This window comes from Opisthocomus hoazin, chromosome 7, assembly GCF_030867145.1.
Source record: "Opisthocomus hoazin isolate bOpiHoa1 chromosome 7, bOpiHoa1.hap1, whole genome shotgun sequence".
Taxonomy (NCBI): Eukaryota; Metazoa; Chordata; class Aves; order Opisthocomiformes; family Opisthocomidae; genus Opisthocomus; species Opisthocomus hoazin.
Window position 1 is genome coordinate 2,445,266 of NC_134420.1, and position 24,991 is coordinate 2,470,256.

General features: G+C 52.0%; 2 protein-coding genes across 2 annotated transcripts in view; both read left to right on the forward strand.

Moving 5' to 3' along the window:
• Window positions 1–996, forward strand: LOC104333427 (olfactory receptor 5F1). Its single transcript, XM_009938932.2, has one exon. It carries the CDS (start codon window positions 1–3, stop codon window positions 994–996), a length of 996 nt encoding a protein of 331 aa, XP_009937234.2.
• Window positions 997–2,839: 1,843 nt separating this feature from the next.
• Window positions 2,840–24,991, forward strand: part of LOC104333438 (actin, cytoplasmic 1-like) — a 214,993-nt gene continuing 192,841 nt past the window's right edge. The window contains 1 exon segment of the mRNA XM_075426458.1: window positions 2,840–3,344. Within this exon segment, the coding sequence (XP_075282573.1) occupies window positions 2,922–3,344 (423 nt within the window). The 5' untranslated portion in view covers window positions 2,840–2,921.

The window sequence follows — 24,991 nt, forward strand, 5'->3', positions numbered from 1 at the left end:
ATGCAGAGGGTCAACTTATCAACGGTATCTGAATTTGTTCTTGTAGGCCTTTCTGATGCTCCGGAAGTCCGTTTTCTTCTCTTTGTGTTTTTTTTGATAATTTATTTGGCCACCATGACAGGCAACATCACAATCCTTGTTGCCATTAGCACAGACGCTCGTCTGCACACCCCCATGTACTTCTTCCTTGGCAACTTATCTTTGCTGGATATCTTATGCCCAACTATCACTGTGCCAAAGATGCTGGAGGCCTTGTTGCTTGAGAACAAGGTGATTTCATTCACTGGCTGTATGCTCCAGCTGTTCTTCCTCATTGATGTTGTAGGTACAGAGATTTTTCTCTTGGCTGTGATGGCGTATGACCGTTACGTTGCAATATGTCATCCGCTGCAGTACATGAATATCGCGACTATGAAACTGTGTGCTCACCTAGCCATCGGCACCTGGGTAGTAGGATTTTTTAATTCTCTGTTGCACACATCTATGATTTTTACACTCTTTTTTTGTGATTCTAATGAAGTTGATCAATATTACTGTGATATTCCTCCTGTGCTGGCCCTCTCCTGCTCGCCTACTTATAGTAGCGAACTGGTACTTCTCACAGTTGCTGGGGTCCTTGGAAGCGGTGCCTGTGTGGTCACTCTGATCTCGTATATCTATATCCTCTTGGCTATCCTGTGCATGAACTCTTCGGAGAGCAGGCAGAAAGCTTTCTCCACTTGTGGTTCTCACTTGACAGTAGTATGTCTTTTCTATGGGACCACCATTTGCACATATGTGCGGCCTTCCTCCACCTACTCACCTAATCAGGATAGGATAGTTTCCATGCTCTATGGAATCCTCACCCCCCTGCTAAACCCCATAATCTACAGTTTGAGGAACAAAGAAGTTAAATGTGCCCTAAGAAGAGTGATCAGTCAGGTAAGAACTGCTTTAACAAGACAAGAACATCCCTCTCCGTCTCTGGTGTCCTCTGGAGCCCTAGCAATTGGATAGACGCTGCAGTTTGACTGATCTTCTCTAACTTTAGCCATCTAAAAGTTAGATGCTGGAATCAAAACTCCTTCTCTGGACTCCCTTCACAGTTAAAAGGGGGAGGTGTGCACCTCCAGAAGGTCAACTGGATGGAACAGCTTTAAGTCATGATCACAGGAGGAGGTGACTTCAGCTGGTAATGTTTTTCTCCACTGACCACAGAGGAAGCTTAGATGAGAGCTTCAGCCTTAGACACAGGTGTTGGATGCATATCTTAGAGTGTGAATGCTGGGAATTGGTGCTGTAGGCACACTTAGATACACGTTCTTCTGTACTAACACATTTTATAGGGCTGGTGCCTCAAATTGACCCCATTGCTCCTGCAGAAAACGTAAGCACATCCTTTGCAGGAACCTGCAGACTGGAAGGAAGGCTCCTCTGCCATCATTTAAGGTCATTGCTCTAGGTGTGTTTTCAACGAACATGCCAAGAATCCAACTGCAACACCCACAGTGTCACCAGTCGCAATCTGGCCATCGTTTGCACGGGGGTGAAAGGGAGGCTTTGCAGTCATGGGCTTTGTGACCATCGCACAGCCATGCTCTCGCTTTTCTCACCATTGGCAGACTGAAGGAAGGTTTACAGAGTGTGCCTGAGATCTGTGTGAGTCCATAACTAGGAACAGTGCTTCACTCCAGGCAAAAAGGGAAGGCATGGCTGACAAAAAGGTGGAAATGGATGTGCGGGAGTGGAGGGGTGCTGTGCAGTCTCCTCTGTGAGCTGGAGCTATAAATCTGTATATAAGCTACGTGGCTCTGTGCTGGGGTGATAAACTCGTACAGCTTGAGCTGGACCTTGGGCTGTGTTAAAGTGCTGTGGCATGTCATTCTAGCTGTTGTGCCTGGGGTTAAATAACTGATGTGACTTACTTGTTTGCACACTACTTCTACTTCTTACTAAAAACAAATGTCAAGGACTTTCTCAGTGGCGTTTTTTGTGGTTGCTGTCTTGGTGTAAAGGATGAGCTAATGACTTTTCTGCAGGAACTCATATCTTAGTGGTAGCAAATGCACATCCTTAATATTAAACCAGTGGAAATAATTTAAGCTTCATCCATTCTCAGCTGTCATGTTCACAATGGGCTCAAAAGTCAACTGTAATGACCAAAGAGTTTTTCTCTAGGGTAATACATTCTGCATTTTCTGGGGCTTGCTTTTTTTTTTTTTTTTTAAAGTATATTTCACTGACTTAACAAAATGCATATAAGTCCATCCAAGACCACTCAAATTTTGAAGTCAAGCATTAAGAAGTTGGTAAGGCCACCCATATAGCTGCAACGCCACAGAGCTTCCCACCGAGTTCGATGTCCTGACCTACAGGACAGTTGGAATTCAGTTTTCTAAACACAAGTGCATGCAAGATGACCCAAGGTATCTTTCCTGGTCCATAGCTCCTGTTCCATAAAAAGTATAGACTACTTAGAGTCATGTTTCATTTCCACCAACTGGGTGAAAAGGTGAGATGTCCACTACTGCCTAACAGGGGCTATTTACCTATTATAAGCAGAGCAGCAGATGTTTACACAGGGTTTCCTGTGATTTGAACTATAACAGTGGAAACCGTTTAAAAAAAAGTCATTTATTCCAAAGCGATATGAAGAATCGCAAGACATGCATCAATGTGGACAAAGTAGAGCTAACGTGGACAGCAGAGCTAACGGACGGCCCTTTCAGTCCCCCCAAGACAGCTGAGGGCCAGGGCTGGCTCTGCAGCCCCTCCAGCAATCTCAGGCCAGCCTGTGGCCAAGTGCATCCTCTGTCCCCAACTGGGATGATATGGAACAGATCTGACACCATGCTTTCTACAGTGAGCTGAGAGTAGCCCCTGAGGAGCACCCTGTGCTGCTCACAGAGGCTCCCCTGAACCCCAAGGCCAGCAAAGAGAAGATGACACAGATCACATTTGCGACCTTCAACACCCCAGCCGTGTATGTAGCCATCCAGGCTGTGTTGTCCCTGTATGCCTCTGGTTGTACCACTGGTACTGTGATGGACTCTGGTGATGGTGTTACCAACACTGTGCCCAGCTGTGATAGTTATGCCCTCCCCCATACCTTCCTCTGTCTGGATCTGGCCGGCCTTGACCTGACGGACTATCTCGTGAAGCTCCTGACAGAGAGAGGCTACCGCTTCACCACCACAGCCGAGAGAGAAATCGTGCATGGCATCAAGGAGAAGCTGTGCTATGTCACCCTGGATTTTGAGCAGGAGATGGCCACAGCTGCCTCTAGCTCTTCCCTGGAGCAGAGCTACGAACTCCCGGATGGCCAGGTCATCATCATTGGCAAGGAGAGGTTCAGGTGCCCTGAGGCCCTCTTCCAGCCATCTTTCTTTGCTATGGAGTCCCGATGCAGCTTTGCAGGTAGAGCTCTGGTGGGAAAATGCTGCTTCCCTGGGGCCAGGCTGCCGGCTGTGCCCTGCTCATGCCAGTGCCGGATGCTTCCCCCTCCAGGCAGACAGGGCACCTGATACAGAGGATTCCCTAGCGTCTCCCCACCCGGGAGAACGCGGTGACTTGAGGGACAGGGGACAATGGTGACAAGCTCCTGACCGGCGCAGCAGGCCCATCTCCTCCGAGACCACCCCACCTTCCCTGGTGCCATTGCAGGTGGAGCTGAACGATGACAAGGATGATGGCTCATCTAGCTTGGAAATGTTGCCAAGGTTCGGTTGGCCTACGCCCTGTGTCAAAACCACTTCCATAAAGAAAAAGAGATGGATCACTGTCGTAGGAGACTCCCTTCCGAGGGGATCAGAAGGTCCAATATGCCGCTCTGATCCAGTACTTAGGCAAGTCTGCTGCCCTGCCTGGGCCCCAGGTTGAAGACGAAAAGACTTCCTACCCTAGTACTGCCCTCGGGTTATTATCCATTCCTGCTTTTTTGCGTAGCCTTCACTGCCTTCGTACTCACCGTGGTAGCATAGAACCATGCATTTACACGGAGACCACCCCAGGATGTGTCTCTGTGCAGAAGACGGCATTGGGTGGAACTTTGCCGAGGCCGCACCGAGCAGTGACTGCTGGCAGGAGAGCAGAGCCCCAAGGGGTCAGGGCAGAGGGTAAAGCCTGGAGGAGGCCAGGCCTGGGATAACGAGCAACGGGGCGCAGGCTGCACCTGGAGACCTCCCCAGACAAAGGGCGGCACGGCTGCACGCTCTCCCACCAGAAGGGCTCCTCTGACCTCAGGCTGCACGAGACTCACGAGGGGAAAGGGGTGCACAGCGCCAGGAGAAGGAGGAGAAAGCACCATGGGTGGCGGCGATCGCAATGCCAGCTGCGCTGCTTGTAAGGAGAGACTAAGACCTTTCCTGCTGTTTGCACAGTTTTATTTTCTTCTTTAATAACTAAATTACAAACAAGGGCCTCCAAGTCCCCTTGGGGGCCACCGTGTGCCCCAGCTGCTGACCCGGCCCTGGTGTTGCCAGCTCCTGGGGCACCCTACTGCTGCCGGCGGCATGGCCTCTTGTGGGCTGACAAGTCCTGGGAGCCGCTGGCCCTCCTCTTCGGGGGGTGCTGGGGCCCCCCGTGTGAGCAGTCCCTGCCCTGGGTGGGAGCAGAGGGACCTGCCACTGCCTGCCCCAGCTCCTCATAGGGCTCCTCCTGAGCGCTGGGGCTGCGGGCAGGAGTCCCCCCCGAGGAGGCAGTGGGTCCAGGGGTGGCCGCGGGGCTGTCCTCCTGCTGCTCAGCCCTGTTGGCATCATTGTGCTCCTCGGCACCATCAGCATCCTGCTGCTCCTCAGCACCATGGGCCTCCTCCTGCTCCTCGGCACCACGGGTGTCCAGGAGCTCCATCTCACGCAGGAGCTGCTCACTGCACCGGTCTGCGGTGACGCTGATGAGCCGGTGCACAAACGTCACCGTCTGGTGCTGCAGCAAGGGCTGCAGCTCCCGGACCAAGGCCTCCTCGTCCAGCCCGTAGCGGCACAGGTTTGCTATGACGGTGCTCTGTGCCACATCCACCTCCCACCAGCGGGCCCCGTACAGCACCGACAGCTCCTGGTGCAGCCAGGGCAGCACGGGCTCGAGCGTCTCCAGGGACTCCCGGAACAGGTAGGCCCAGAACCTGGGCTGGAAGAGAGCCACATAAGTCCTGGGCGATGGCTCCGCAGCCCCCTGCGCATCCTCACGGTTGACAACCGATGGATCTGAGCGGCGTTGAACACCCATCTCCAAAAAATCATGCTCTGACCGCACAGAAAAGATGATGCTGTTGACAGTCTGCCTGCAAAGGGGGCATGATGGTTTCCTCTTTGCCCACCGCACAATGCAGCCCAGGCAGAACTGGTGGAGGCAGGGGGTCACATAAGCCACATCATGTTCAGCATCGCGGCAGATGGGGCAGCTCCACTCTGCCACTGCGGCCATGTTTGCTCCTTGCTGCTGGCTGGGGAGGGACGAGGACAAGGAGCTGCTCTCCCTCACTGGTGTCACACGCTGCAAGATGGAGAGAGGCCACGGTCACTCGCTATCCCGCAGAGGAGAGGGGAGGAGATGAAGAAATGCCCAGGCCCCTCAAGAAGGACACTCTCCCGGCTCCGCGAGCCCTCTTGCCCACCCCATGGCCACAGCGGGGGGACATTTCCCAGCACACCTCACCTGCGCTGCTGCAAGCACAGCCCGCGGTGCCCGGCTGCCTGGAGCAGGCAGGGCCGGGGAAACACAGGCGATGGCTGCAGGACGGGCACCCGGGGATGTCGACCGCAGCCCCCACTGAACCCCCAGCAGCAGGAGAAGCCTCGCTCCACCGTCGAGACCTTGCAGGCTCGCTGGGCGCCAGGAGTCCAGGCAGGAGTCCAGGCAGGAGCCAGTCACAGTCCCTCGCTCGCTGACATCGCCATCCACCGCTCCGTGAGGTCACAGTGGGCTGTCTCCTCATCCGGCGCTCGCATGGGCAGCGCTCCGTCTGGCACTGGGACTCAGGCAGAGGAGAAGTGCAATCATTCCCATGCTCCTTGAACTGAGAAACTGGCCACTCCTCTACAGCTTGAGCATACTTGGTTGCAAGCAAAGTTGTCTAGAGATGCCCTAGCTGAAGCACGGCAGATGAGAAGAAGCCGTCAGTAGTCTTTACCGCCTAGGAAGCCGTGTTAGGAAGCTCAAAAGCAAAGACACAGTTTGCACAGAAAATGCCCTGAATGTGGCAGAAGCACAAATCTCACTTGCAGAGATCTGGGGAGAGTTGTTCAGTACGGGAAGGAGATGCCCCAAAAGATTTTCTCTGGGTTTCTTTGCCTCGTCACCATACGTAGCTTCAGTTCAATGTAAATGGCAGCACAAGGGAACATTCTGTTTGCCTGCAATTCATTGATTTGATAATAAACCGAGAAACACCTCGGAAGGAAGACTTGAGATGGCAATAGTTGAAATCGTACAATCTCCTGAAGAATCTGTGAGAAATACACGCTCTGACTGATGAGTTGGGGCTTCAGGGCAAGCTATGATAGACAGTGTGGAAGTTCCAATGCTGTTAATACGAGGCTTTAGCACAAGCCATAGAAGAATTTTCTTTTTTGAAAAAAGGCGTATTGAACAGGATTACTGGATTTCAAAGTTATGCCAAACTTTGACAAACACTTAATGCCTGGCTTTAACATCCTGCTTTCTGCCTTTCCAAACTCTGGCAGAAGTTTCACACTAGCCACCTCCAGCTAACACAGGGAGAGATCGCGGTGCTGCTTTTTGGGATACTCATAACCAATGCTGACACCTGACGTATCTGAAACCTTGTCATGGATACCACATTAAAAATATATGAAAGTCTTTATTTTAGCACACAGCAACATTTTGGCATACCCTTTTCCCCAAACCTGCAATTAGGCTCTTCCAAAATTTGCATTCTTTCCTGCATTTTCTTCACTTCTCACAATATCCTCCTGTCCCAGACCAGACAGAAAAACCCAACAGAGACACAGCCGCAGTATCGTGAGCTAACAAGCTAGTCGGACCAAGGACATTGAGATAACAAATTTTCCAGGCAGTGTCAAAGCGCTGGCACACCATGTGCCCGTGCCTCCACTCCCCTCCTCCCCACGCGCTGCCCGCTGATCCTCGCACGCTGCTGTCCTGTCTCCGATAAAGTTCTTACAGGCTTCACAGAAAGAGATCTTTCAGCAGTTCAGAAGTTTCCCTACCCAAGAGGCAGGTACCAATTTATCTTGCTTTGTCAGTCAGTGGAGCAACTTTTCCACCTAAGCTACTACCTTTTCCTATCCCTTTGCCCATTTTGAGCTCCCCAAGAGTATTCCTCGACTTACGGGGCACGACCAGCGAGCACTGAAAAGCCCCATCCCAGATTTCAATGGAAAGATTCCACCAACACATTATTTCTATTCTGGAGCCTTCCTGAACAACTCAATAGTAACAAGAGAACAAAGGTCGTGCTAGCCTGATGCAAATTGTCTTTTCAGCAGAATGAAGTTTCTTGACAGCTTTCTCCAGGTTTTGTCCTTCCTCTCCTGTACCATCCATAGCAGTCTGAAAACCACTGATGACTCTTTCGGGAATTTCTTTCAAGTCAGGTGTCATCTTATTAACCTCCGTTACAGATTTACGTATTTACTTATTTTTTTTAGTTAGACTTCCTGCAGAAGATGTTTAGTACTGCTAATCCTGCATCGTATTGAAGGTTAGGATGCCAAGTTGATGCCATCATTGAAAATAATCATCTTGTACTTCCTGCTTCATGGCACAGAAATCCAGCTCGGAGATGAATGTGGTACATCTCTGGCTACCCAAAGCTAATGTTTTTGTAATTGTGTGCGATTGTGTGCAAATCATGAACAATGTCTTACTGTTTTTATGACTCTCTGACTTTCTACGCTCACCACCTTTTTCATTTGCATGCATCTCTTGAACTTTACACCTCCCTGAATAGAAGAAGTTCAAAAAATGTTTGGCTTGGGGAAGAAGATTCCACAGAACTTCTTCACAAAACATCATTGCAGAAACACTGCTTTATGACAGGTAAAAGGAATGTGTCTCTCAGTTTATTACCAAATTGATGAATTCCAGGAAAACAGAATTTTTCCTTCATCACAGATTTGGGAAAATAATAGAATAGAATAGAATGGAATGGAAGGGAATGGAATGGAATGGAATATTTTAATTATATTTTCTCTCCCCTGTCCAGCTGAAGAGGGCTGTGATAGAGTGGCTTTTGTGGGCACCTGGCGTCCAGCTAAGGTCAAACCACCACACATTGTTTTATTCTTCAGAAAACATGCCGCCATCTCATACACACTTAGAAATGAAACTTTTTGTGATTAGCAAGAGATTGATGTTCCCCATATGCAAGAAACAGAGACTAGGATTTGTACCGAGGTTACACATCGGTCGGCACAAATTCTAAGAGTGGAGCCCACAAAGCCAGTCATGAAAAAGTGTCCGTGTACTGTAACAATTGTTTGTACCTCTCTGTAAGGAGACCCCGCAGCGAGCTGCCAACAGCCGGCGCAGACTCTCAGGTTCTCACTGCAGTTGATATTCTAGTACACTTCCGCTATGCAGACGATCAAGTGTGTAGTTGTGGGTGACGGTGCTGTTGGTAAAACCTGTCTCTTCATTTCTTACACAACAAATTTTACGGGAACAGGAAAGCCTTCTATCGGTATGTCAGCGATAGAAGGCAGACTAGGGAAAATGTGGGCCCTCTCCGGAAGGATGCTGGAGACCTGGTTATCCTGGAAGTGGAGAAAGCTGAGGTGCTGAACAACTTTTTTGCCTCAGTCTCCAACAGCAAGTGCTCTAGGCACACCGCTGAAATTGCAGAAGGCAAAGGCGGGGACTGGGAAAATGAAGACCCGCCCACTGTAGGAGGAGACCAGGTCTGAGACTGCCCAACATTTCCATGGGGCCTGATGAGATGCACCCGCGGGTCTTGAGGGAACTGGCGGACGAAGTTGCCAAACCACTCTCCATCACATTTGAGAGGTCATGGCGGTCTGGGGAGGTCCCCACCGAGTGGAGAAGGGGCAACAGCAGCCCAGTGCCATGGACAGGGTGGGCAGAAAGGCCGCTGCGGCTGTGCCAGCTTGAGCAGAGAGTGACAGTATCCACTGAGCAGAAAGCTGTGTCCTCTCTAAAGCCTGCACCTGCCACGACCGGTGCAGCTCTGCAGGCAGAGCTCTGGTGGGAAAATGCTGCTTCCCTGGGGCCAGGCTGCCGGCTGTGCCCTGCTCATGCCAGTGCCGGATGCTTCCCCCTCCAGGCAGACAGGGCGCCTGATACAGAGGATTCCCTAGCGTCTCCCCACCCGGGAGAACGCGGTGACTTGAGGGATAGGCGACAATGGTGACAAGCTCCTGACCGGCGCAGCAGGCCCATCTCCTCCGAGACCACCCCACCTTCCCTGGTGCCATTGCAGGTGGAACTGAACGATGACAAGGATGATGGCTCATCTAGCTTGGAAATGTTGCCAAGGTTCGGTTGGCCTACGCCCTGTGTCAAAACCACTTCCATAAAGAAAAAGAGATGGATCACTGTCGTAGGAGACTCCCTTCCGAGGGGATCAGAAGGTCTGGGATAATGAGCAACGGGGCGCAGGCTGCACCTGGAGACCTCCCCAGACAAAGGACGGCACGGCTGCACCCTCTCCCACCAGAAGGGCTCCTCTGACCTCAGGCTGCACGAGACTCACGAGGGGAAAGGGGTGCACAGCGCCAGGAGAAGGAGGAGAAAGCACCATGGGTGGCGGCGATTGCAATGCCAGCTGCGCTGCTTCTAAGGAGAGACTAAGACCTTTCCTGCAGTTTGCACAGTTTTATTTTCTTCTTTAATAACTAAATTACAAACAAGGGCCTCCAAGTCGCCTTGGGGGCCACCGTGTGCCCCAGCTGCTGACCCGGCCCTGGTGCCGCCGGCTCCTGGGGCACCCTACTGCTGCCGGCGGCATGGCCTCTTGTGGGCTGACGAGTCCTGGGAGCCGCTGGCCCTCCTCTTCGGGGGGTGTCGGGGCCCCCCGTGTGAGCAGTCCCTGCCCTGGGTGGGAGCAGAGGGACCTGCAACTGCCTGCCCCAGCTCCTCACAGGGCTCCTCATGTGCGCTGGAGCTGGGGGCAGGAGTCCCCCCCGAGGAGGCAGTGGGTCCAGGGGTGGCCGCGGGGCTGTCCTCCTGCTGCTCAGCACTGTTGGCATCATTGTGCTCCTCGGCACCACGGACATCCTGCTGCTCCTCAGCAGCATCAGCATCCTCCTGCTCCTCAGCACCATGGGCCTCCTCCTGCTCCTCGGCACCACGGGTGTCCAGGAGCTCCATCTCACGCAGGAGCTGCTCACTGCACCGGTCTGCGGCAACGCTGATGAGCCGGCGCACAAACGTCACCGTCTGGTGCTGCAGCAAGGGCTGCAGCTCCCGGACCAAGGCCTCCTCGTCCAGCCCGTAGCGGCACAGGTTTGCTATGACGGTGCTCTGTGCCACATCCACCTCCCACCAGCGGGCCCCGTACAGCACCGACAGCTCCTGGTGCAGCCAGGACAGCACGGGCTCGAGCGTTTCCAGGGACTCCCGGAACAGGTAGGCCCAGAACCTGGGCTGGAAGAGAGCCACATAAGTCCTGGGCGATGGCTCCGCAGGCCCCTGCGCATCCTCACGGTTGACAACTGATGGATCTGAGCGGCGTTGAACACCCATCTCCAAAAAATCATGCTCTGTCTGCACAGAAAAGATGATGCTGTTGACAGTCTGCCTGCAAAGGGGGCATGATGGTTTCCTCTTTGCCCACCGCACAATGCAGCCCAGGCAGAACTGGTGGAGGCAGGGGGTCACATAAGCCACATCATGTTCAGCATCGCAGCAGATGGGGCAGCTCCACTCTGCCACTGCGGCCATGTTTGCTCCTTGCTGCTGGCTGGGGAGGGACGAGGACAAGGAGCTGCTCTCCCTCACTGGTGTCACACGCTGCAAGATGGAGAGAGGCCACGGTCACTCGCTGTCCCGCAGAGGAGAGGGGAGGAGATGAAGAAATGCCCAGGCCCCTCAAGAAGGACACCCTCCCGGCTCCGCGAGCCCTCTTGCCCACCCCATGGCCACAGCGGGGGGACATTTCCCAGCACACCTCACCTGCGCTGCTGCAAGCACAGCCCGCGGTGCCTGGCTGCCTGGAGCAGGCAGGGCCGGGGAAACACAGGCGATGGCTGCAGGACGGGCACCCGGGGATGTCGACCGCAGCCCCCAGAGAACCCCCAGCAGCAGGAGAAGCCTCGCTCCACCGTCGAGACCTTGCAGGCTCGCTGGGCGCCAGGAGTCCAGGCAGGAGTCCAGGCAGGAGCCAGTCACAGTCCCTCGCTCGCTGACATCGCCATCCACCGCTCCGTGAGGTCACAGTGGGCTGTCTCCTCATCCGGTGCTCGCATGGGCAGCGCTCCGTCTGGCACTGGGACTCAGGCAGAGGAGAAGTGCAATCATTCCCATGCTCCTTGAACTGAGAAACTGGCCACTCTTCTACAGCTTGAGCATACTTGGTTGCAAACGAAGTTGTCTAGAGATGCCCTAGCTGAAGCATGGCAGATGAGAAGAAGCAGCCGTCAGTAGTCTTTACCGCCTAGAAACCGTGTTAGGAAGCTCAAAAGCAAAGACACAGTTTGCACAGAAAATGCCCTGAATGTGGCAGAAGCACAAATCTCACTTGCAGAGATCTGGGGAGAGTTGTTCAGTACGGGAAGCAGATGCCCCAAAAGATTTTCTCTGGGTTTCTTTGCCTCGTCACCATACGTAGCTTCAGTTCAATGTAAATGGCAGCACAAGGGAACATTCTGTTTGCCTGCAATTCATTGATTTGATAATAAACCGAGAAACACCTCGGAAGGAAGACTTGAGATGGCAATAGTTGAAATCGTACAATCTCCTGAAGAATCTGTGAGAAATACACGCTCTGACTGATGAGTTGGGGCTTCAGGGCAAGCTATGATAGACAGTGTGGAAGTTCCAATGCTGTTAATACGAGGCTTTAGCACAAGCCATAGAAGAATTTTCTTTTTTGTAAAAAGGTGTATTGAACAGGATTACTGGATTTTCGAAGTTATGCCAAACTTTGACAAACACTTAATGCCTGGCTTTCACATCCTGCTTTCTGCCTTTCCAAACTCTGGCAGAAGCATCACACCAGCCACCTCCAGGAAACACAGGGAGAGATCGTGGTGCTGCTTTTTGGGATACTCATAACCAATGCTGACACCTGAAGTATCTGAAACCTTGTCATGGATACCACATTAAAAATATATGAAAGTCTTTATTTTAGCACACAGCAACATTTTGGCGTACCCTTTTCCCCAAACCTGCAATTAGGCTCTTCCAAAATTTGCATTCTTTCCTGCATTTTCTTCACTTCTCACAATATCCTCCTGTCCCAGACCAGACAGAAAAACCCAACAGAGACACAGCCGCAGTATCGTGAGCTAACAACAAGCTAGTCGGACCAAGGACATTGAGATAACAAATTTTCCAGGCAGCGTCAAAGCCTTGCACACCATGTGCCCGTGCCTCCACTCCCCTCCTCCCCACGCGCTGCCCGCTGATCCTCGCACGCTGCTGTCCTGTCTCCGATAAAGTTCTTACAGGCTTCACAGAAAGAGATCTTTCAGCAGTTCAGAAGTTTCCCTACCCAAGAGGCAGGTACCAATTTATCTTGCTTTCTCAGTCAGTGGAGCAACTTTTCCACCTAAGCTACTACCTTTTCCTATCCCTTTGCCCATTTTGAGCTCCCCAAGAGTATTCCTTGACTTACGGGGCACGACCAGCGAGCACTGAAAAGCCCCATCCTAGATTTCAATGGAAAGATTCCACCAACACATTATTTCTATTATGGAGCCTTCCTGAACAACTCAATAGTAACAAGAGAACAAAGGTCGTGCTAGCCTGATGCAAATTGTCTTTTCAGCAGAATGAAGTTTCTTGACAGCTTTCTCCAGGTTTTGTCCTTCCTCTCCTGTACCATCCATAGCAGTCTGAAAACCACTGATGACTCTTTCGGGAATTTCTTTCAAGTCAAGTGTCATCTTATTAACCTCCGTTACAGATTTACGTATTTACTTATTTTTTTTAGTTAGACTTCCTGCAGAAGATGTTTAGTACTGCTAATCCTGCATCGTATTGAAGGTTAGGATGCCAAGTTGATGCCATCATTGAAAATAATCATCTTGTACTTCCTGCTTCATGGCACAGAAATCCAGCTCGGAGATGAATGTGGTACATCTCTGGCTACCCAAAGCTAATGTTTTTGTAATTGTGTGCGATTGTGTGCAAATCATGAACAATCTCTTACCGTTTTTATGACTCTGTGACTTTCTACGCTCACCACCTTTTTCATTTGCATGCATCTCTTGAACTTTACACCTCTCTGAATAGAAGAAGTTCAAAAAATGTTTGGCTTGGGGCAGAAGATTCCACAGAACTTCTTCACAAAACATCATTGCAGAAACACTGCTTTATGACAGGTAAAAGGAATGTGTCTCTCAGTTTATTACCAAATTGATGAATTCCAGGAAAACAGAATTTTTCCTTCATCACAGATTTGGGAAAATAATAGAATAGAATAGAATGGAATGGAATGGAATGGAATGGAATGGAATGGAATGGAATGGAATGGAATGGAAGGGAATGGAATGGAATATTTTAATTATATTTTCTCTCCCCTGTCCAGCTGAAGAGGGCTGTGATAGAGTGGCTTTTGTGGGCACCTGGCGTCCAGCTAAGGTCAAACCACCACACATTGTTTTATTCTTCAGAAAACATGCCGCCATCTCATACACACTTAGAAATGAAACTTTTTGTGATTAGCAAGAGATTGATGTTCCCCATATGCAAGAAACAGAGACTAGGATTTGTACCGAGGTTACACATCGGTCGGCACAAATTCTAAGAGTGGAGCCCACAAAGCCAGTCATGAAAAAGTGTCCGTGTACTGTAACAATTGTTTGTACCTCTCTGTAAGGAGACCCCGCAGCGAGCTGCCAACAGCCGGCGCAGACTCTGAGGTTCTCACTGCAGTTGATATTCTAGTACACTTCAGCTATGCAGACGATCAAGCGTGTAGTTGTGGGTGACGGTGCTGTTGGTAAAACCTGTCTCTTCATTTCTTACACAACAAATTTTACGGGAACAGGAAAGCCTTCTATCGGTATGTCAGCGATAGAAGGCAGACTAGGGAAAATGTGGGCCCTCTCCGGAAGGATGCTGGAGACCTGGTTATCCTGGAAGTGGAGAAAGCTGAGGTGCTGAACAACTTTTTTGCCTCAGTCTCCAACAGCAAGTGCTCTAGGCACACCGCCGAAACTGCAGAAGGCAAAGGCGGGGACTGGGAAAATGAAGACCCGCCCACTGTAGGAGAAGACCAGGTCTGAGACTGCCCAACAATTCCATGGGTCTTGATGAGATGCACCCGCGGGTCCTGAGGGAACTGGCGGACGAAGTTGCCAAACCACTCTCCATCACATTTGAGAGGTCATGGCGGTCTGGGGAGGTACCACCGAGTGGAGAAGGGGCAACATCACCCCAGTGCCGTGGACAGGGTGGGCAGAAAGGTCGCTGCAGCTGTGGCAGCTCGAGCAGAGAGTGACAGTATCCACCGAGCAGAAAGCTGTGTCCTCGCTAAAGCCTGCACCTGCCATGATGATGCAGCTTTGCAGGCAGAGCTCCGGTGGGAAAATGCTGCTTCCCTGGGGCCAGGCTGCCGGCTGTGCCCTGCTCATGCCAGTGCCGGATGCTTCCCCCTCCAGGCAGACAGGGCGCCTGATACAGAGGATTCCCTAGCGTCTCCCCACCCGGGAGAACGCGGTGACTTAAGGGATAGGGGACAATGGTGACAAGCTCCTGACCGGCGCAGCAGGCCCATCTCCTCCGAGACCACCCCACCTTCCCTGGTGCCATTGCAGGTGGAACTGAACGATGACAAGGATGATGGCTCATCTAGCTTGGAAATGTTGCCAAGGTTCGGTTGGCCTACGCCCTGTGTCAAAACCACTTCCATAAAGAAAAAGAGATGGATCACTGTCGTAGGAGACTCCCTTCCGAGGGGATCAGAAGGTCTGGGGATAATGAGCAACGGGGCGCAGGCTGCACCTGGAGACCTCCCCAGACAAAGGGCGGCATGGCTGCACCCTCTCCCACCAGAAGGGCTCCTCTGACCTCAGGCTGCACGAGACTCACGAGGGGAAAGGGGTGCACAGCGCCAGGAGAAGGAGGAGAAAGCACCATGGGTGGCGGCGATCGCAATGCCAGCTGCGCTGCTTCTAAGGAGAGACTAAGACCTTTCCTGCAGTTTGCACAGTTTTATTTTCTTCTTTAATAGCTAAATTACAAACAAGGGCCTCCAAGTCCCCTTGGGGGCCACCGTGTGCCCCAGCTGCTGACCCGGCCCTGGTGCCACCGGCTCCTGGGGCACCATACTGCTGCCGGCGGCATGGCCTCTTGTGGGCTGACGAGTCCTGGGAGCCGCTGGCCCTCCTCTTCGGGGGGTGCTGGGGCCCCTCGTGTGAGCAGTCCCTGCCCTGGGTGGGAGCAGAGGGACCTGCCACTGCCTGCCCCAGCTCCTCATAGGGCTCCTCATGTGCGCTGGAGCTGGGGGCAGGAGTCCCCCCCGAGGAGGCAGTGGGTCCAGGGGTGGCCGCGGGGCTGTCCTCCTGCTGCTCAGCCCTGTTGGCATCATCGTGCTCCTCGGCACCATCAGCATCCTGCTGCTCCTCAGCACCATGGGCCTCCTCCTGCTCCTCGGCACCACGGGTGTCCAGGAGCTCCATCTCACGCAGGAGCTGCTTACTGCACCGGTCTGCGGCAACGCTGATGAGCCGGTGCACAAACGTCACCGTCTGGTGCTGCAGCAAGGGCTGCAGCTCCCGGACCAAGGCCTCCTCGTCCAGCCCGTAGCGGCACAGGTTTGCTATGACGGTGCTCTGTGCCACATCCACCTCCCACCAGCGGGCCCTGTACAGCACCGACAGTTCCTAGTGCAGCCAGGACAGCACGGTCTCGAGCGTCTTCAGGGACTCCCAGAACAGGTAGGCCCAGAACCTGGGCTGGAAGAGAGCCACATAAGTCCTGGGCGATGGCTCCGCAGCCCCGTGCGCATCCTCACGGTTGACAACCGATGGATCTGAGCGGCGTTGAACACCCATCTCCAAAAAATCATCCTCTGACCGCACAGAAAAGATGATGCTGTTGACAGTCTGCCTGCAAAGGGGGCATGATGGTTTCCTCTTTGCCCACCGCACAATGCAGCCCAGGCAGAACTGGTGGAGGCAGGGGGTCACATAAGCCACATCACGTTCAGCATCGCGGCAGATGGGGCAGCTCCACTCTGCCACTGCGGCCATGTTTGCTCCTTGCTGCTGGCTGGGGAGGGGCGAGGACAAGGAGCTGCTCTCCCTCACTGGTGTCACACGCTGCAAGATGGAGAGAGGCCACGGTCACTCGCTGTCCCGCAGAGGAGAGGGGAGGAGATGAAGAAATGCCCAGGCCCCTCAAGAAGGACACCCTCCCGGCTCCGCGAGCCCTCTTGCCCACCCCATGGCCACAGCGGGGGGACATTTCCCAGCACACCTCACCTGCGCTGCTGCAAGCACAGCCCGCGGTGCCCGGCTGCCTGGAGCAGGCAGGGCCAGGGAAACACAGGCGATGGCTGCAGGACGGGCACCCGGGGATGTCGACCGCAGCCCCCAGAGAACCCCCAGCAGCAGGAGAAGCCTCGCTCCACCGTCGAGACCTTGCAGGCTCGCTGGGCGCCAGGAGTCCAGGCAGGAGTCCAGGCAGGAGCCAGTCACAGTCCCTCGCTCGCTGACATCGCCATCCACCGCTCCGTGAGGTCACAGTGGGCTGTCTCCTCATCCGGCGCTCGCATGGGCAGCGCTCCGTCTGGCACTGGGACTCAGGCAGAGGAGAAGTGCAATCATTCCCATGCTCCTTGAACTGAGAAACTGGCCACTCTTCTACAGCTTGAGCATACTTGGTTGCAAGCGAAGTTGTCTAGAGATGCCCTAGCTGAAGCATGGCAGATGAGAAGAAGAAGCCGTCAGTAGTCTTTACCGCCTAGGAAGCCGTGTTAGGAAGCTCAAAAGCAAAGACACAGTTTGCACAGAAAATGCCCTGAATGTGGCAGAAGCACAAATCTCACTTGCAGAGATCTGGGGAGAGTTGTTCAGTATGGGAAGGAGATGCCCCAGAAGATTTTCGCTGGGTTTCTTTGCCTCGTCACCATACGTAGCTTCAGTTCAATGTAAATGGCAGCACAAGGGAACATTCTGTTTGCCTGCAATTCATTGATTTGATAATAAACCGAGAAACACCTCGGAAGGAAGACTTGAGATGGCAATAGTTGAAATCGTACAATCTCCTGAAGAATCTGTGAGAAATACACGCTCTGACTGATGAGTTGGGGCTTCAGGGCAAGCTATGATAGACAGTGTGGAAGTTCCAATGCTGTTAATACGAGGCTTTAGCACAAGCCATAGAAGAATTTTCTTTTTTGAAAAAAGGTGTATTGAACAGGATTACTGGATTTCAAAGTTATGCCAAACTTTGACAAACACTTAATGCCTGGCTTTAACATCCTGCTTTCTGCCTTTCCAAACTCTGGCAGAAGCATCACACCAGCCACCTCCAGGAAACACAGGGAGAGATCGTGGTGCTGCTTTTTGGGATACTCATAACCAATGCTGACACCTGAAGTATCTGAAACCTTGTCATGGATACCACATTAAAAATATATGAAAGTCTTTATTTTAGCACACAGCAACATTTTGGCGTACCCTTTTCCCCAAACCTGCAATTAGGCTCTTCCAAAATTTGCATTCTTTCCTGCATTTTCTTCACTTCTCACAATATCCTCCTGTCCCAGACCAGACAGAAAAACCCAACAGAGACACAGCCGCAGTATCGTGAGCTAACAACAAGCTAGTCGGACCAAGGACATTGAGATGACAAATTTTCCAGGCAGTGTCAAAGCGCTGGCACACCATGTGCCCGTGCCTCCACTCCCCTCCTCCCCACGCGCTGCCCGCTGATCCTCGCACGCTGCTGTCCTGTCTCCGATAAAGTTCTTACAGGCTTCACAGAAAGAGATCTTTCAGCAGTTCAGAAGTTTCCCTACCCAAGAGGCAGGTACCAATTTATCTTGCTTTCTCAGTCAGTGGAGCAACTTTTCCACCTAAGCTACTACCTTTTCCTATCCCTTTGCCCATTTTGAGCTCCTCAAGAGTATTCCTTGACTTACGGGGCACGACCAGTGAGCACTGAAAAGCCCCATCCCAGATTTCAATGGAAAGATTCCACCAACACATTATTTCTATTCTGGAGCCTTCCTGAACAACTCAATAGTAACAACAGCACAAAGGTCGTGCTAGCCTGATGCAAATTGTCTTTTCAGCAGAATGAAGTTTCTTGACAGCTTTCTCCAGGTTTTGTCCTTCCTCTCCTGTACCATCCATAGCAGTCTGAAAACCACTGATGACTCTTTCGGGAATTTCTTTCAAGTCAAGTGTCATCTTATTAACCTCCGTTACAGATTTACGTATTTACTTATTTTTTTTAGTTAGACTTCCTGCAGAAGACGTTTAGTACTGCTAATCCTGCATCGTATTGAAGGTTAGGATGCCAAGTTGATGCCATCATTGAAAATAATCATCTTGTACTTCCTGCTTCATGGCACAGAAATCCAGCTCGGAGATGAATGTGGTACATCTCTGGCTACCCAAAGCTAATGTTTTTGTAATTGTGTGCGATTGTGTGCAAATCATGAACAATCTCTTACCGTTTTTACGACTCTGTGACTTTCTACGCTCACCACCTTTTTCATTTGCATGCATCTCTTGAACTTTACACCTCTCTGAATAGAAGAAGTTCAAAAAATGTTTGGCTTGGGGAAGAAGATTCCACAGAACTTCTTCACAAAACATCATTGCAGAAACACTGCTTTATGACAGGTAAAAGGAATGTGTCTCTCAGTTTATTACCAAATTGATGAATTCCAGGAAAACAGAATTTTTCCTTCATCACAGATTTGGGAAAATAATAGAATAGAATAGAATGGAATGGAATGGAATGGAATGGAATGGAATGGAATGGAATGGAATGGAATGGAATGGAAGGGAATGGAATGGAATATTTTAATTATATTTTCTCTCCCCTGTCCAGCTGAAGAGGGCTGTGATAGAGTGGCTTTTGTGGGCACCTGGCGTCCAGCTAAGGTCAAACCACCACACATTGTTTTATTCTTCAGAAAACATGCCGCCATCTAATACACACTTAGAAATGAAACTTTTTGTGATTAGCAAGAGATTGATGTTCCCCATATGCAAGAAACAGAGACTAGGATTTGTACCGAGGTTACACATCGGTCGGCACAAATTCTAAGAGTGGAGCCCACAAAGCCAGTCATGAAAAAGTGTCCGTGTACTGTAACAATTGTTTGTACCTCTCTGTAAGGAGACCCCGCAGCGAGCTGCCAACAGCCGGCGCAGACTCTGAGGTTCTCACTGCAGTTGATATTCTAGTACACTTCAGCTATGCAGACGATCAAGCGTGTAGTTGTGGGTGACGGTGCTGTTGGTAAAACCTGTCTCTTCATTTCTTACACAACAAATTTTACGGGAACAGGAAAGCCTTCTATCGGTATGTCAGCGATAGAAGGCAGACTAGGGAAAATGTGGGCCCTCTCCGGAAGGATGCTGGAGACCTGGTTATCCTGGAAGTGGAGAAAGCTGAGGTGCTGAACAACTTTTTTGCCTCAGTCTCCAACAGCAAGTGCTCTAGGCACACCGCCGAAACTGCAGAAGGCAAAGGCGGGGACTGGGAAAATGAAGACCCGCCCACTGTAGGAGAAGACCAGGTCTGAGACTGCCCAACAATTCCATGGGTCTTGATGAGATGCACCCGCGGGTCCTGAGGGAACTGGCGGACGAAGTTGCCAAACCACTCTCCATCACATTTGAGAGGTCATGGCGGTCTGGGGAGGTACCACCGAGTGGAGAAGGGGCAACATCACCCCAGTGCCGTGGACAGGGTGGGCAGAAAGGTCGCTGCAGCTGTGGCAGCTCGAGCAGAGAGTGACAGTATCCACCGAGCAGAAAGCTGTGTCCTCGCTAAAGCCTGCACCTGCCACGACCGGTGCAGCTCTGCAGGCAGAGCTCCGGTGGGAAAATGCTGCTTCCCTGGGGCCAGGCTGCCGGCTGTGCCCTGCTCATGCCAGTGCCGGATGCTTCCCCCCCCAGGCAGACAGGGCGCCTGATACAGAGGATTCCCTAGCGTCTCCCCACCCGGGAGAACGCGGTGACTTGAGGGATAGGGGACAATGGTGACAAGCTCCTGACCGGCGCAGCAGGCCCATCTCCTCCGAGACCACCCCACCTTCCCTGGTGCCATTGCAGGTGGAACTGAACGATGACAAGGATGATGGCTCATCTAGCTTGGAAATGTTGCCAAGGTTCGGTTGGCCTACGCCCTGTGTCAAAACCACTTCCATAAAGAAAAAGAGATGGATCACTGTCGTAGGAGACTCCCTTCCGAGGGGATCAGAAGGTCTGGGGATAATGAGCAACGGGGCGCAGGCTGCACCTGGAGACCTCCCCAGACAAAGGGCGGCACGGCTGCACCCTCTCCCACCAGAAGGGCTCCTCTGACCTCAGGCTGCACGAGATTCACGAGGGGAAAGGGGTGCACAGCGCCAGGAGAAGGAGGAGAAAGCACCATGGGTGGCGGCGATCGCAATGCCAGCTGAGCTGCTTCTAAGGAGAGACTAAGACCTTTCCTGCAGTTTGCACAGTTTTATTTTCTTCTTTAATAGCTAAATTACAAACAAGGGCCTCCAAGTCCCCTTGGGGGCCACCGTGTGCCCCAGCTGCTGACCCGGCCCTGGTGCCACCGGCTCCTGGGGCACCATACTGCTGCCGGCGGCATGGCCTCTTGTGGGCTGACGAGTCCTGGGAGCCGCTGGCCCTCCTCTTCGGGGGGTGCTGGGGCCCCTCGTGTGAGCAGTCCCTGCCCTGGGTGGGAGCAGAGGGACCTGCAACTGCCTGCCCCAGCTCCTCATAGGGCTCCTCATGTGCGCTGGAGCTGGGGGCAGGAGTCCCCCCCGAGGAGGCAGTGGGTCCAGGGGTGGCCGCGGGGCTGTCCTCCTGCTGCTCAGCCCTGTTGGCATCATCGTGCTCCTCGGCACCATCAGCATCCTGCTGCTCCTCAGCACCATGGGCCTCCTCCTGCTCCTCGGCACCACGGGTGTCCAGGAGCTCCATCTCACGCAGGAGCTGCTTACTGCACCGGTCTGCGGCAACGCTGATGAGCCGGCGCACAAACGTCACCGTCTGGTGCTGCAGCAAGGGCTGCAGCTCCCGGACCAAGGCCTCCTCGTCCAGCCCGTAGCGGCACAGGTTTGCTATGACGGTGCTCTGTGCCACATCCACCTCCCACCAGCGGGCCCTGTACAGCACCGACAGTTCCTAGTGCAGCCAGGACAGCACGGTCTCGAGCGTCTTCAGGGACTCCCAGAACAGGTAGGCCCAGAACCTGGGCTGGAAGAGAGCCACATAAGTCCTGGGCGATGGCTCCGCAGCCCCGTGCGCATCCTCACGGTTGACAACCGATGGATCTGAGCGGCGTTGAACACCCATCTCCAAAAAATCATCCTCTGACCGCACAGAAAAGATGATGCTGTTGACAGTCTGCCTGCAAAGGGGGCATGATGGTTTCCTCTTTGCCCACCGCACAATGCAGCCCAGGCAGAACTGGTGGAGGCAGGGGGTCACATAAGCCACATCACGTTCAGCATCGCGGCAGATGGGGCAGCTCCACTCTGCCACTGCGGCCATGTTTGCTCCTTGCTGCTGGCTGGGGAGGGGCGAGGACAAGGAGCTGCTCTCCCTCACTGGTGTCACACGCTGCAAGATGGAGAGAGGCCACGGTCACTCGCTGTCCCGCAGAGGAGAGGGGAGGAGATGAAGAAATGCCCAGGCCCCTCAAGAAGGACACCCTCCCGGCTCCGCGAGCCCTCTTGCCCACCCCATGGCCACAGCGGGGGGACATTTCCCAGCACACCTCACCTGCGCTGCTGCAAGCACAGCCCGCGGTGCCCGGCTGCCTGGAGCAGGCAGGGCCAGGGAAACACAGGCGATGGCTGCAGGACGGGCACCCGGGGATGTCGACCGCAGCCCCCAGAGAACCCCCAGCAGCAGGAGAAGCCTCGCTCCACCGTCGAGACCTTGCAGGCTCGCTGGGCGCCAGGAGTCCAGGCAGGAGTCCAGGCAGGAGCCAGTCACAGTCCCTCGCTCGCTGACATCGCCATCCACCGCTCCGTGAGGTCACAGTGGGCTGTCTCCTCATCCGGTGCTCGCATGGGCAGCGCTCCGTCTGGCACTGGGACTCAGGCAGAGGAGAAGTGCAATCATTCCCATGCTCCTTGAACTGAGAAACTGGCCACTCTTCTACAGCTTGAGCATACTTGGTTGCAAGCGAAGTTGTCTAGAGATGCCCTAGCTGAAGCATGGCAGATGAGAAGAAGAAGCCGTCAGTAGTCTTTACCGCCTAGGAAGCCGTGTTAGGAAGCTCAAAAGCAAAGACACAGTTTGCACAGAAAATGCCCTGAATGTGGCAGAAGCACAAATCTCACTTGCAGAGATCTGGGGAGAGTTGTTCAGTATGGGAAGGAGATGCCCCAGAAGATTTTCGCTGGGTTTCTTTGCCTCGTCACCATACGTAGCTTCAGTTCAATGTAAATGGCAGCACAAGGGAACATTCTGTTTGCCTGCAATTCATTGATTTGATAATAAACCGAGAAACACCTCGGAAGGAAGACTTGAGATGGCAATAGTTGAAATCGTACAATCTCCTGAAGAATCTGTGAGAAATACACGCTCTGACTGATGAGTTGGGGCTTCAGGGCAAGCTATGATAGACAGTGTGGAAGTTCCAATGCTGTTAGTACGAGGCTTTAGCACAAGCCATAGAAGAATTTTCTTTTTTGAAAAAAGGTGTATTGAACAGGATTACTGGATTTCAAAGTTATGCCAAACTTTGACAAACACTTAATGCCTGGCTTTAACATCCTGCTTTCTGCCTTTCCAAACTCTGGCAGAAGCATCACACCAGCCACCTCCAGGAAACACAGGGAGAGATCGTGGTGCTGCTTTTTGGGATACTCATAACCAATGCTGACACCTGAAGTATCTGAAACCTTGTCATGGATACCACATTAAAAATATATGAAAGTCTTTATTTTAGCACACAGCAACATTTTGGCGTACCCTTTTCCCCAAACCTGCAATTAGGCTCTTCCAAAATTTGCTTTTTTTCTTGCATTTTCTTCACTTCTCACAATATCCTCCTGTCCCAGACCAGACAGAAAAACCCAACAGAGACACAGCCGCAGTATCGTGAGCTAACAACAAGCTAGTCGGACCAAGGACATTGAGATGACAAATTTTCCAGGCAGTGTCAAAGCGCTGGCACACCATGTGCCCGTGCCTCCACTCCCCTCCTCCCCACGCGCTGCCCGCTGATCCTCGCACGCTGCTGTCCTGTCTCCGATAAAGTTCTTACAGGCTTCACAGAAAGAGATCTTTCAGCAGTTCAGAAGTTTCCCTACCCAAGAGGCAGGTACCAATTTATCTTGCTTTCTCAGTCAGTGGAGCAACTTTTCCACCTAAGCTACTACCTTTTCCTATCCCTTTGCCCATTTTGAGCTCCTCAAGAGTATTCCTTGACTTACGGGGCACGACCAGTGAGCACTGAAAAGCCCCATCCCAGATTTCAATGGAAAGATTCCACCAACACATTATTTCTATTCTGGAGCCTTCCTGAACAACTCAATAGTAACAACAGCACAAAGGTCGTGCTAGCCTGATGCAAATTGTCTTTTCAGCAGAATGAAGTTTCTTGACAGCTTTCTCCAGGTTTTGTCCTTCCTCTCCTGTACCATCCATAGCAGTCTGAAAACCACTGATGACTCTTTCGGGAATTTCTTTCAAGTCAAGTGTCATCTTATTAACCTCCGTTACAGATTTACGTATTTACTTATTTTTTTTAGTTAGACTTCCTGCAGAAGACGTTTAGTACTGCTAATCCTGCATCGTATTGAAGGTTAGGATGCCAAGTTGATGCCATCATTGAAAATAATCATCTTGTACTTCCTGCTTCATGGCACAGAAATCCAGCTCGGAGATGAATGTGGTACATCTCTGGCTACCCAAAGCTAATGTTTTTGTAATTGTGTGCGATTGTGTGCAAATCATGAACAATCTCTTACTGTTTTTATGACTCTGTGACTTTCTACGCTCACCACCTTTTTCATTTGCATGCATCTCTTGAACTTTACACCTCCCTGAATAGAAGAAGTTCAAAAAATGTTTGGCTTGGGGAAGAAGATTCCACAGAACTTCTTCACAAAACATCATTGCAGAAACACTGCTTTATGACAGGTAAAAGGAATGTGTCTCTCAGTTTATTACCAAATTGATGAATTCCAGGAAAACAGAATTTTTCCTTCATCACAGATTTGGGAAAATAATAGAATAGAATGGAATGGAATGGAATGGAATGGAATGGAATGGAATGGAATGGAAGGGAATGGAAGGGAATGGAATGGAATATTTTAATTATATTTTCTCTCCCCTGTCCAGCTGAAGAGGGCTGTGATAGAGTGGCTTTTGTGGGCACCTGGCGTCCAGCTAAGGTCAAACCACCACACATTGTTTTATTCTTCAGAAAACATGCCGCCATCTCATACACACTTAGAAATGAAACTTTTTGTGATTAGCAAGAGATTGATGTTCCCCATATGCAAGAAACAGAGACTAGGATTTGTACCGAGGTTACACATCGGTCGGCACAAATTCTAAGAGTGGAGCCCACAAAGCCAGTCATGAAAAAGTGTCCGTGTACTGTAACAATTGTTTGTACCTCTCTGTAAGGAGACCCCGCAGCGAGCTGCCAACAGCCGGCGCAGACTCTGAGGTTCTCACTGCAGTTGATATTCTAGTACACT